This window comes from Nanorana parkeri, unplaced genomic scaffold (genome assembly GCF_000935625.1).
Source record: "Nanorana parkeri isolate BGI_ZX_2015 unplaced genomic scaffold, ASM93562v1 scaffold34, whole genome shotgun sequence".
Taxonomy (NCBI): domain Eukaryota; kingdom Metazoa; phylum Chordata; class Amphibia; order Anura; family Dicroglossidae; genus Nanorana; species Nanorana parkeri.
This window is the reverse complement of record NW_017306302.1, coordinates 2,772,067-2,782,309: the sequence shown is the minus strand read 5'-3', so window position 1 is coordinate 2,782,309 and position 10,243 is coordinate 2,772,067. Positions and strand designations below refer to the sequence as shown.

The window sequence follows — 10,243 nt, the reverse complement described above, 5'->3', positions numbered from 1 at the left end:
CTTCGGGACGCAGAAGCGATCTGGCGACAGGTAAGTCGCCAGGATCGCTTCTGTTGTAAAGCCGACAGTCGGCTCTACAAGTTTAAACAGAGTCCCGGCGGCAAAAGTAACCGGGAGTCTGTTTAAACAGCCCCGATGCTGGCGACGTACACTGTACGTCAGTCACGAAGGGGTTAAAAAACAGACAAAAAAAACGGACCTATTACGAGCGATTGGGCGTCTCTACAGATGCTGGATCACATTTATGTAAACAGCCATCGCTGGCTGTTTTACATTTTTGACAGTTTCTCCACTCGTCTGGGCGCCACGCACGAGTGGGGGCAAGGATGGGGCATTTAAAGACGCCCACCCGCTCCTACAATTATCCCATCCGGCTTTTTAGAAACGCCCAATGGACGGGAGGTGGTTAATACATTATATCTCCAGTAACAACATAAAAAAAAAATACTGATCATAGTTGAAAAAGTGCTTTTTTTTTTTTTTTTTCTTACTCTTTTTATTTTTGTTGTGTTTTTTGCCTATGGATTACATAAAAATAACATGTATTTAGCAAGACAATGTCACCAATAGATGGCCTTGTTTGTCCTGAAAATAATATATGTAATAAAATAAACCCTGTGATGGGTTGAAAAACATCCATCAGCAATACTCTTATAAGAAGCATCTGTATACTTGTGTATGCAATGGCCGATGAGCTGAAACGTTGAACTCCTGCTGCTGATACTATCTGACACCCCTGGTGTGTTGAATAGCATTCTCTGACCCCCACTGACTGCTGTGGTTCTCCCCGGTGACCCCTGCTGGACATAGTAAGGCGTAGGGGTGAGAGGAACCAAAGTCACATAGTATCAGTAGTGGGAGCTCTTTAAGAGAAGGATGTTTCAGCTCACAAGCTGCTTGATAGAAAAGTATACCAGTGCTTCTTTCACAGGCTGTTGCTGATAGATTTCTTTTTTCTGTCCCTGACCGTGTCACTTTAAAGCCCCACTCCTAGCTGCTGCTAAATGTATCCATGCAGTGGGATCCACCCGCATATGGGATCCATTGTAGTGGGATCCACCTGCACTGCATTGGTTCAATGTTTGGCTAGGGGGGATAGGAATAAGTACACATACTTAACTTTTGCTTGCTTCCACCGGCTTCCTCCTCTCTGTGGCGGTAGCAGCCCTCTGATGAGGAATAAAGTTAGAATTTGTACCTATTCCGTACCCTCTAACCAAACAAGCATTTACCCCAATCGGAGCAGGAGGGGGGAGATTTATACAACAGCCCAGAGTTGGGTATTAAGCAATGACAAAGTTATAGTTTAGTAAGCAGGCCCATAGCAGATATATAAATTTGCTCTGGTCCATAAAGGGTATATAGAGCTAAAGTAATTCAATGATCCATGTGATGTATCCCTATAGACCTGTAATGTTCTGTTTTCTTAGAGATTTGAGTAAGTCTTATAAAACAAACATATATTTTTTCTTTTCTTTTACATTCAATGCAATCCTTTTTCTTGTACATGGAAATAAAGAAACATCTTCCTGGGTGAAACATTCTCTAGCTACATCAGTGTTCACAATGACAGCAGTCAAACCGTCAAAGACATACAAGTCAAGGTAGGTAGGCCATTTCTAGCGATACTGCTTTGTGTCTTGCCCTAATACTTTCTTTTTGCATATTTTATTATTTATTCTATGATGTGCTCAGAGCAACATCTCTCCAAGATCAGCCCATGATTTCAACTTTCAAAGTGTACTTCTGAAACAGTTTTTAAAGCTGAACTTCAGGCAGATATAAAAGACATAAATGAATGCAGCTCTGCATTCATTAATTTAACCCTAAATGTATTCATTACACCGCTTGCATTGAAATCTGAATTTTACTTGGTATCAGCCTCTTGCAGTTCCTGTATAGCAAAGGCCTGTGCTGTAGCAGAGCTGTAAAATGTAAAAATCCCAGGACAGGATAGACAGAAATACAATTTCATTTGGCAGGTAAAACGGCTCCCATATATGTATTTAGCTGTTTGCCTGGAGTTAACCTTTGATTTCACAAATCAAAAGACCTCTGTGCAAAACATTTAGGTGTAAGCTACCATTCACAGACTCAAATCCTGCATTCTAGTTCTGAGACATAAAAGCTGTTTTAACTAAAAGTAATGCCTGATTATTACTATGCAGTCCAGGGTCAGAGAATGGCATCGTGGTTTTTACAGAGGTATTGCTTTGTGACATATTACCTTTTATTGTTTCCAAAATTATTACTTTGCATCTATCTGCCATGCAAAAAGTAAGATCAAATTTAGTTTAGATTGGACAAGAAATTCACCGGAAAGTAAGATAAATATAAAGTTGCATTACATAATGTGACCAATGGGTGAGGGAGATGAATGTCTCAGTATAAAATGTATGCACCCATGTTTGGTACTGATGAATGTATTGTCTTTCTACAGGCAGACCTGCAGACAAGCTCCCAGCGGCTCAACCTGTCTGCATCCAGTGCTGTAGTGGCTGAACTAAGATCAGACAGCTGTATAGATGATGTCATTCATCATGAAGTTAAAGAGATCGGCACACACATGTAAGCTGTAGGATTAAAAGATGATTATGAAAATAATACTGTTTCAGCTAGTGGTTAGTAAATTGATTTGCAAGTCAGATGAAGGTGAATTGCAAAGTGTTGTACTCGCCATAAAACCTTTTCTTGGAGTCCATTGAGAAACGCAGGCAGTCATATACTGTCGGGTTAGAGTGCTGCAGGCCAGCCCAGGATAACCCCCTTCCTATTCAATATGTCTCCGTTTGTAGCAAGCAGTACCAACAGCATAATCCTAAATGCGTCCAAAAGCAGTCCAATTGAGGGGTGGGCAACCAGCATCAAAGCTAACAGCCCCAACAAAACTAAACTGGGGACTACCATCAGCCCAAGAGTCGTCTTTTAAGAGCAGCACCAAATGAAGCCGACCCCCCTGCCTGCTGTGGAAGCTTGCCAACACAACAAGAGAGAGGGAGGCAGGGAATCAACCTGTGGTCAAGAGCACCAAGAAATGGTCACCAAGCAGAGATGAATTAACATGGAAGGGCGCGCTAAACCCCAGACTAAGCAAGAAGCTGGACAAGGAGTGGAACAATAACAAATTCTCGGAGGGGAAAAAAACCAACAACCAACATAGTTAACAAGTAATGGGAACAAGTCTGTGCTAGAAACAGGTACCAGTCAAGGAAGCTGGGAAAAAAAGTATTTGCCACTCTAGAAGGAACTCTCTAAGCCTCTACTCGCCTGACCCTATAAGTGTCAAGGAATTAGACTTTTGTACCTTGTCGGAGCAGACATCACCTCCCAAAGGCAAAACCCTGAATGGGCTAGAACTTCAGCCTGTGAAAGGTGTGAAAATGACTCGTAGCAGAGAACCCAGGATTTGGTCCCATGACCATAGCATTACTGAAAAGGTATGTGCATAGAAGACATTCCAACAAGAGCAGGCAGGAGAGGAATGTTAGAACCTAACCATAAACTGGTGAAATAGGTTACAATCCTGATGGGACTGAGGATGAGCTGGACACAATCGGCAATAAGTTAAAGGCACATCTGGGACGAGCTCTAGGGAGAACCCTGCTAAAAAATATACATATCCTGCCTAATAGGGATGCACCAAAACCAATACTAGTATCGGTGCCTATACCGAGTATTTGGTACTCATACTCGCCCAAATGCTCCCAATGCTTATCCTGATACTGGAACTTCCAGTATCAGGAAACCGGGCAGAGAGTCATTACACGCTGCCCAGCTTCCTGATTAGCCGGCTCCATGCTCCCTCGTCACTTGGGAAGCTGTGCTAATCAGGAAGCCGGGCGGCAAGTCATTACCTACCCCCCAGCTTCCTGATTGGCCAGAAAGCCATCTCCATGCTTCCTCGTCACTCCTGGCAGTCTGATATCTCTCTGTTTCTTTTTTTTTTTTTGTCTCTGGCTGGAAAGTTTGGACAGCAGAAAGAAAGTTTGCAGCAAGGTAAGGCTCCCCTCTTGTGAAAGCCAGATCTATGCTTCCTTGTCACCTGGTGACGGGTGAGCATGGAGACAGCTATCTGGCTAATCGGGAAGCTGGGCAACAAGTCATTACACGCTTCCTTGTCTTCCTTAATGGGACTTTCGGTATTGGCGAGTACCGAAAAAAAATATTGGTACTCTATACTGAAGAACTGATATCTGTGCATCCCTGCTGCCTAACCTTGATTTCAAGAGTCATAAGGCTTATGCTTTTGACTTTTGAGATCTAACAAAGCAGCAGGATTTGTGGAACCAGGGACAGGAGTTTTATCAGGGCAGCAAAGAATACTTGCTTGAGTGAATCTAAAACCGGAACCAGTGCCAGAAAGGCCTTTCACAAATGATCAGGCAAGGGAGAAGGCACAGCCCAGGGTGAACAGGTCCTACGGAGTCCTTAACGCCTCTTCTGTTTCTGACAGAGGATATCTGCAGCACCAGACTAGTTGGTTCAACCTGCAGACCGCCAAGGAAGACACAGAGCCCTCCCCCTATGACCTTTACCTGCAACACGGTGTCTGAGGCATGTCTAGGTGCATAAACCTCTCCACCATGTCTAGAAACTACCAGTTGGGCAAAACTGGTTTCCTGAACTACCTGGTATTCAGACACCTAGGTCTCCTCAGGAACTGGATCCACAAAAACAAAAGAGTAAGAGGCTGACGCTGAAACCTGACAAAGCCATATTCAACAGGATTTAACAAATGTTAAGCCCTACCAGGAGATGCTGTCCACATAAAGCAGTAAAATTGAAAAAAGGGCCTCAGTCATGAAGGGGTTAAGAGAAAGTTATATATGGAAAGAGAAATGGTCCTTTTAGGTTCCATAAGGTTTTGGACCTATGGCGTGAATGTGCATTTACTTTAAAATAGAACTACCCTTAGAATACCATTCCTAATGAGACTTAATGAAAGCTGACCTTAAAAAGTATCTCTGATAAACTACAACATGTGTTCTAATAACTCACTCAAGACTGTTAACGTTTATTCATGTAACCTTGTGTTCTGTTATCATCCACAGTTGCATCATTTGTCTTCTGTATATGTATACACTGGATTACATTTTTGTACAACTGTTTGAGAGCAAACAAACTTTTAAGAAAATGACACAATTTTGTGTTCTAGATTGGTGTGTGCTGTAAGTTACACCACTCAGACAGGCGAGAAGATGTACTTCAGAAAGTTCTTCAAGTTCCAGGTGAGTTTTACCAAGTACAATATATTGGCCATTTGAAGGGATCCTAAAATACTAAATACCTGGCTGTCAAGCTGATCCAGTGCTTTCAGTACTTTACTGCCTCAGAGTCAGTAAGCAGATTATCTGTCCACTCACTTTCACAATCTGCCTGCTTGTTCTAGGTTACCAAGCCTATAACTAGAAATAGACTTTTGACTTTTTCTATGTGTATGTTAGTGTTAATCTTCATAATGCTGACCACTTTCACGTGTGAGCAGAAAATAACATGGAAAAACACTTGAACATGATAGTTACCTTTTCTATTTGACTTCAACACTTTGAGATGCAGCAAGCGGGCAGATCGTGAAAGTGAGTGAACTGCTAATCTGCTTACTGGCTCTGAGACTTCAACCTAGAACAAGCAGGCAGATCATGAAAATGAGTGAGCTGCTTACTGGTTGTGAGGCACCAACCTAGAACAAGCAGGCAGATCATGAAAATGAGTGAACTGCTAATCTGCTTATTGGCTCTGAGGTAGTAAAGTACTGAAAGCACTGGATCGGCTTGATAGCCAGGTACTTAGTATTTTTTTGAGAAGGAAATGTCTGCAGTGGCATGCTTTGTTCATTTCAGGTTTCCTTTCAGAAATGTTTGCGAGTAGAGCCATACACAAGAGATGACAAAAGGACTACAGAAGAGGAGAGCTTTCTGTCGGGCTCATGTAAAAACATCTCTTTTCATTCTGACTTGATGAGTTTTATTTTCATTGCATACAGACAGTTGTGTTGTATGAGTAGCTGTTGGGCATTTATTTGACCGTAACAATTTGGTTTAGACATTTTTGAAAGGGTTCGTGAAGACACTTTTGTCTGTAAGCAGTTAGAAATCTGTCACAATTAAACTAAGTGACAACATTTTAGTTTGTCCCTAACTGGGCATGCTTAAGGGGAACTGGCCATTTTCAAATGCTACGACCCCTGTCATAAGAGATGTAAGAGATGCCTTATCATTCAATCAGCATTATTCAGTGAATGTCTCTACAGCTTTCTGCTTCTCCTCTTTAGCAGTGCAGATTGCTGCTGGCTTATCTCTAGTTGAAGAGAATGTATAGCGTTTGTATATATTTATCATTCTCTTTCATTTTTGCCTAGCAGTGTGCCAACTCTGAATTTGTTGTAGGTGGTGGGGTGCTCAATGCCCTTTCAGTACTAACAGAAAATATCTGTATGAAGACCAGTGGAACCAGTCCCTTGGCCGTACACTTACACCAGTAAAATTGGCCACACACTATGCAAATTTTGGCCGGTTCTTGATGCACACAATGGGTGCCTTTCGGCCAACATCCCTTTATTATCTGATCAAAGGAGCCAGTCATAACAGAGTAGGCAGCTAATGAGCTGCTTGCTCTGTTTGTGTATTCTGACTGTGGCCAGAAGCCTCTGGCAGAATACAATGAAGACAGCAGGAGATTCCTTAATCAACGCTCCTAAGCTATGATGGAGGAATCTGTTCTATTTCCTTTGTTCAGCCCGCAGGTTGAATGATGTGATTTGCAAATCTCATAAACCCATATTTATTCACAATAGAAAATAGAAAACCTCAAATGTTTAAGCTGAAAAAATGGACCATTTTTACAAAAAAATAAGGTAATTTTGAAATTGATGGCAGCAACACGTCTCCAAAAATTGGGACAGGTCAACAAAAAGCTGGCAAAGTAAGATGTACTAACAAGGAAGAGCTGGAAGAACATTTTGATTATTAAATAGGTTAATTGGCAACAGGTCAGCAACACGATTGACTCTCTAAAGGTGCCCACACACCTTGCGATAATCGTACGATAATTGCGATTATCGTAAGATGTGTGGAAGCCGTGCGACCTCTACTACTGTAAGGTCGCACAACTTTTATCCTAGGAGCATGTTCGAAAAATATATCATCATCTACGGTACATAATGACATCAAAAGATTCAGAGAATCTGGAGAAATCTCTGCAAGGGACAAGGCTGAAACACAATATTGGATGCTGTGATATCCGGGCCCTCAGACGGCACCGCGTTAAAAACAGGCAAGATTGTGTGATGGACATCACGGCATGGGCTCAGGGGTACTTCCAAAAATCACTGTCTGTGAACACAGCTCGTCGTGCCTTCCAATAATGCAAGTTAAAGCTCTATCATGCAAAGAAGAAGCCATACCTGAACATGATCCAGAAACGCCTAAAGCTCAATTGAAATGGTCTGTTGTAAACCATGGGTGCCGCGTCCTCTGCACTAATGAGAGGGGTCTTCCAGCTTTTTATCAGTGCTCTCCGTTCAAAAGCCTGCATCTCTGATGGTATGGGGGTTCATTAGTGCGTTTGGAAAGGGCGGTTTGCACGTCTGGAAAGGCGCTATCAATGCTGAAAGATATATCCACGTTTTAGAGCAGCATATGCTCCCATCCAGACAATGTCTTTTTTCAGGGAAGGCTTTGCATATTTCAGCAGGACAATGCTAAACCACATACTGCATCTATGACAAAAGCATGGCTCTGTAGTAGAAGAGTCTGGGTGCTTAACTGGCCTGTCTGCAGTCCAGACCTTTCACCAATCTAAAATATTTGGTGCCTCATAAAAGGAAAAATACAACAAAGAAGACCCAGGACTGTTGAGCAGTTAGAATCCTATATTAGGCAAGAATGGGACAATATTCCTCTCCCAAAATTCCAGCAATTGGTCTCAGTCCCCAGTGTTGTTAAAAGAAGAGGGGAGGCTACACCGTGGTAAACATGGCCTTGTCGCAACTTTTTTGGAGACGTGTTGCTGCCATCAAAATTACTTTTTTTTAAAAATCTATTTTCTCAGTATAAACATTTGATATGTTTTCTATTGTGAATAAAATATTAGTTATATATATATTAACATTTTGTGGTAAGGAGAGTAGTATTTTTTGTGAAATCAGTGATGGATGTGGCAGCAGAGTGCAGTGTTCCACTCTCAATCTTCTGGAATGTGAGTCCTAAGAAAACATGCATTGAGTGTTGCCTCTCTGCCCAGCAGATTAAAAAAGCAGAAAGGACTGAGCTCTCTATTGTGGGAACACACTGTACCCTGACACTGAAACACCACTGTTCCTTCTCAAAATGGAAAAACAGGCAAATCGCCCACTGTTTAACATGTCGTCTGTATTATTGCAGGTCCTCAAACCTCTTGATGTGAAGACCAAGTTTTATAACGCAGAGGTGAGTCTTTGTTCTCTTACATGTGTAGCAGTAAAGGGTTTTCATAGAAACGTACATTTGTGGAGCAAACCTGCTGCCTTACTGCAGATATGAGCGGAGGTTCCAGAATATTAGCTCAGCTGCTATTGTCTAAGGCCCCATTCACACTGAGCGACACTTACCTCGAGCGTATTTCAGCGCGGTCGGGATAGCGCGTCTGTTTGGGCGACCTTCACCTTCGGGCTGCATGCAAAAAGAGAAAAATTGCGCGACATCCGCGGGGAAAAGGGTCCTGCACAAGCGACGAGCAACAGGCGACATGGAGGTGTAAAATAGAACAGCTCCATTGAAAATCATTGGACGAGCGACTTCTCGCGATATTGTGGCAGAAATCACGCCATTAAACGCTCAGTGTGAAGTGTTCCGTGTTCTTATTGACAGTGAAAGAGTTTAGTAGAATGGTCAGGATTTGTGCAGGCTCTCACCTCCCGATCTACTGAGCCGACCTGTGACAGTCTCATTGTCACAGGTCGGCTAGAACTATGAGCTGAGTGAAAAGCACTCACCTCATAGTTCTCCTTTAACCACCTCCCGTCCGCCGAACGTTGAGAGGCGGCCGGACGGGAGTCTCCTGGATGCGGGTGGGCGTTTTTAGACGTCCTTAGTGCCCGCGTGCACGAGCGTGAAACCGGCTGGATTTTAAACGGCCAGCGATGGCCGTTTACATACAAGCGGTCCGGCGTCTGTAAAGACGCCCGATCTCATGTATGATGCAAGTGAGGGTGCGCCCCCCTTACCTATCGATGCTCTCCCTGCCGCCGACGTGACCCCGCCTTTTATATTTTACCATAAAATTGGTTAAAAATAAATGTTTACTAAAATAATAAAGGGAAAACCATTTTTGTTTTAAATATTCGGTACTTTTTTTGTTATATAGTAAAAAATAAAAACCCGTAGTGGTGATTAAATACCACCAAAAGAAAGCTCTATCTGTCCCCAAAAATGGTATTAAAATGAGTTTCAGTACAGCGTTGCATGACGTAATAAACGTCAGCCAAAGTACCGCAGCGCTGAATATTGAAAAATGGCTCGGGACAGGAAGGGGGTGTAACATCCCGGTCAGCAAGTGGTTAAACTAAGTCTATGATCAAAAGAACACGGAGCCTGCCTTTTGCTGTCGTCTTCTGTTTATGCTAGTTGCCTGACTGTCATATTTATCTGTTTGGCTTAGTACTTCGAGTCACTGACCCAGAGCAAGCACTCAAAATCCACTTCTCTGTCTTTACCGATCTGCATACTTGTTTTGGTACTCTGACTGACTTAAATGAATGAAACCAATGGATCAACATAAGAGCCAGGCAATTTGCAATCTCATAAGGATATCAGCAGTGGTGTCCCCCCATATGTCTCTATTAACAGGTTTTCTAAAGGGGTCTCTCAATCATATAATATTACTAGAGTCCACTTTAGCAAATCTTAAATAACATTTGTGAGAAAAATATGAAGTCGGAACTCTTCATCTGTATAATTCTCATGGGTCATTAAAACAAAGTATGGAAACTTTTGGGTCAGCGGTGAGGGCCGAAGAACTCGATTTGACAGAATTAGAGGTCAGATGTGGCAACCTTTATACTTATTTTAGTGTTATCAGAGATTCATAACTCAGACACCCTTCCCTGACACAATATACTGTGTCTTCCTGTTCTCCTTTTACAGGGATAGTGGTCTTTTGTCACAGTGAAGAAAGACTCAACCTGATTGACTCAGTACTGTCTAATGGAGTAAGTCACATACTCCTCCATACCCAGAATTATCGGGTATTAACAGAGTGGCTGGGG

At 42.5% G+C, this 10,243-nt stretch overlaps 1 protein-coding gene across 4 annotated transcripts in view; it reads left to right on the top strand.

Annotated features, from left to right (window-relative positions):
- Positions 1 to 10,243, top strand: part of TRAPPC13 (trafficking protein particle complex 13) — a 40,983-nt gene that overhangs the window by 17,832 nt on the left and 12,908 nt on the right. For all 4 annotated transcript variants that reach the window (XM_018569103.1, XM_018569095.1, XM_018569088.1 and 1 more), the window contains exons 4-7: positions 1,520 to 1,604; positions 2,441 to 2,568; positions 5,156 to 5,228; positions 8,382 to 8,426. In XM_018569103.1, the coding sequence (XP_018424605.1) occupies positions 1,520 to 1,604; positions 2,441 to 2,568; positions 5,156 to 5,228; positions 8,382 to 8,426 (331 nt within the window). The remainder of the gene's footprint in view (positions 1 to 1,519; positions 1,605 to 2,440; positions 2,569 to 5,155; positions 5,229 to 8,381; positions 8,427 to 10,243) is intronic.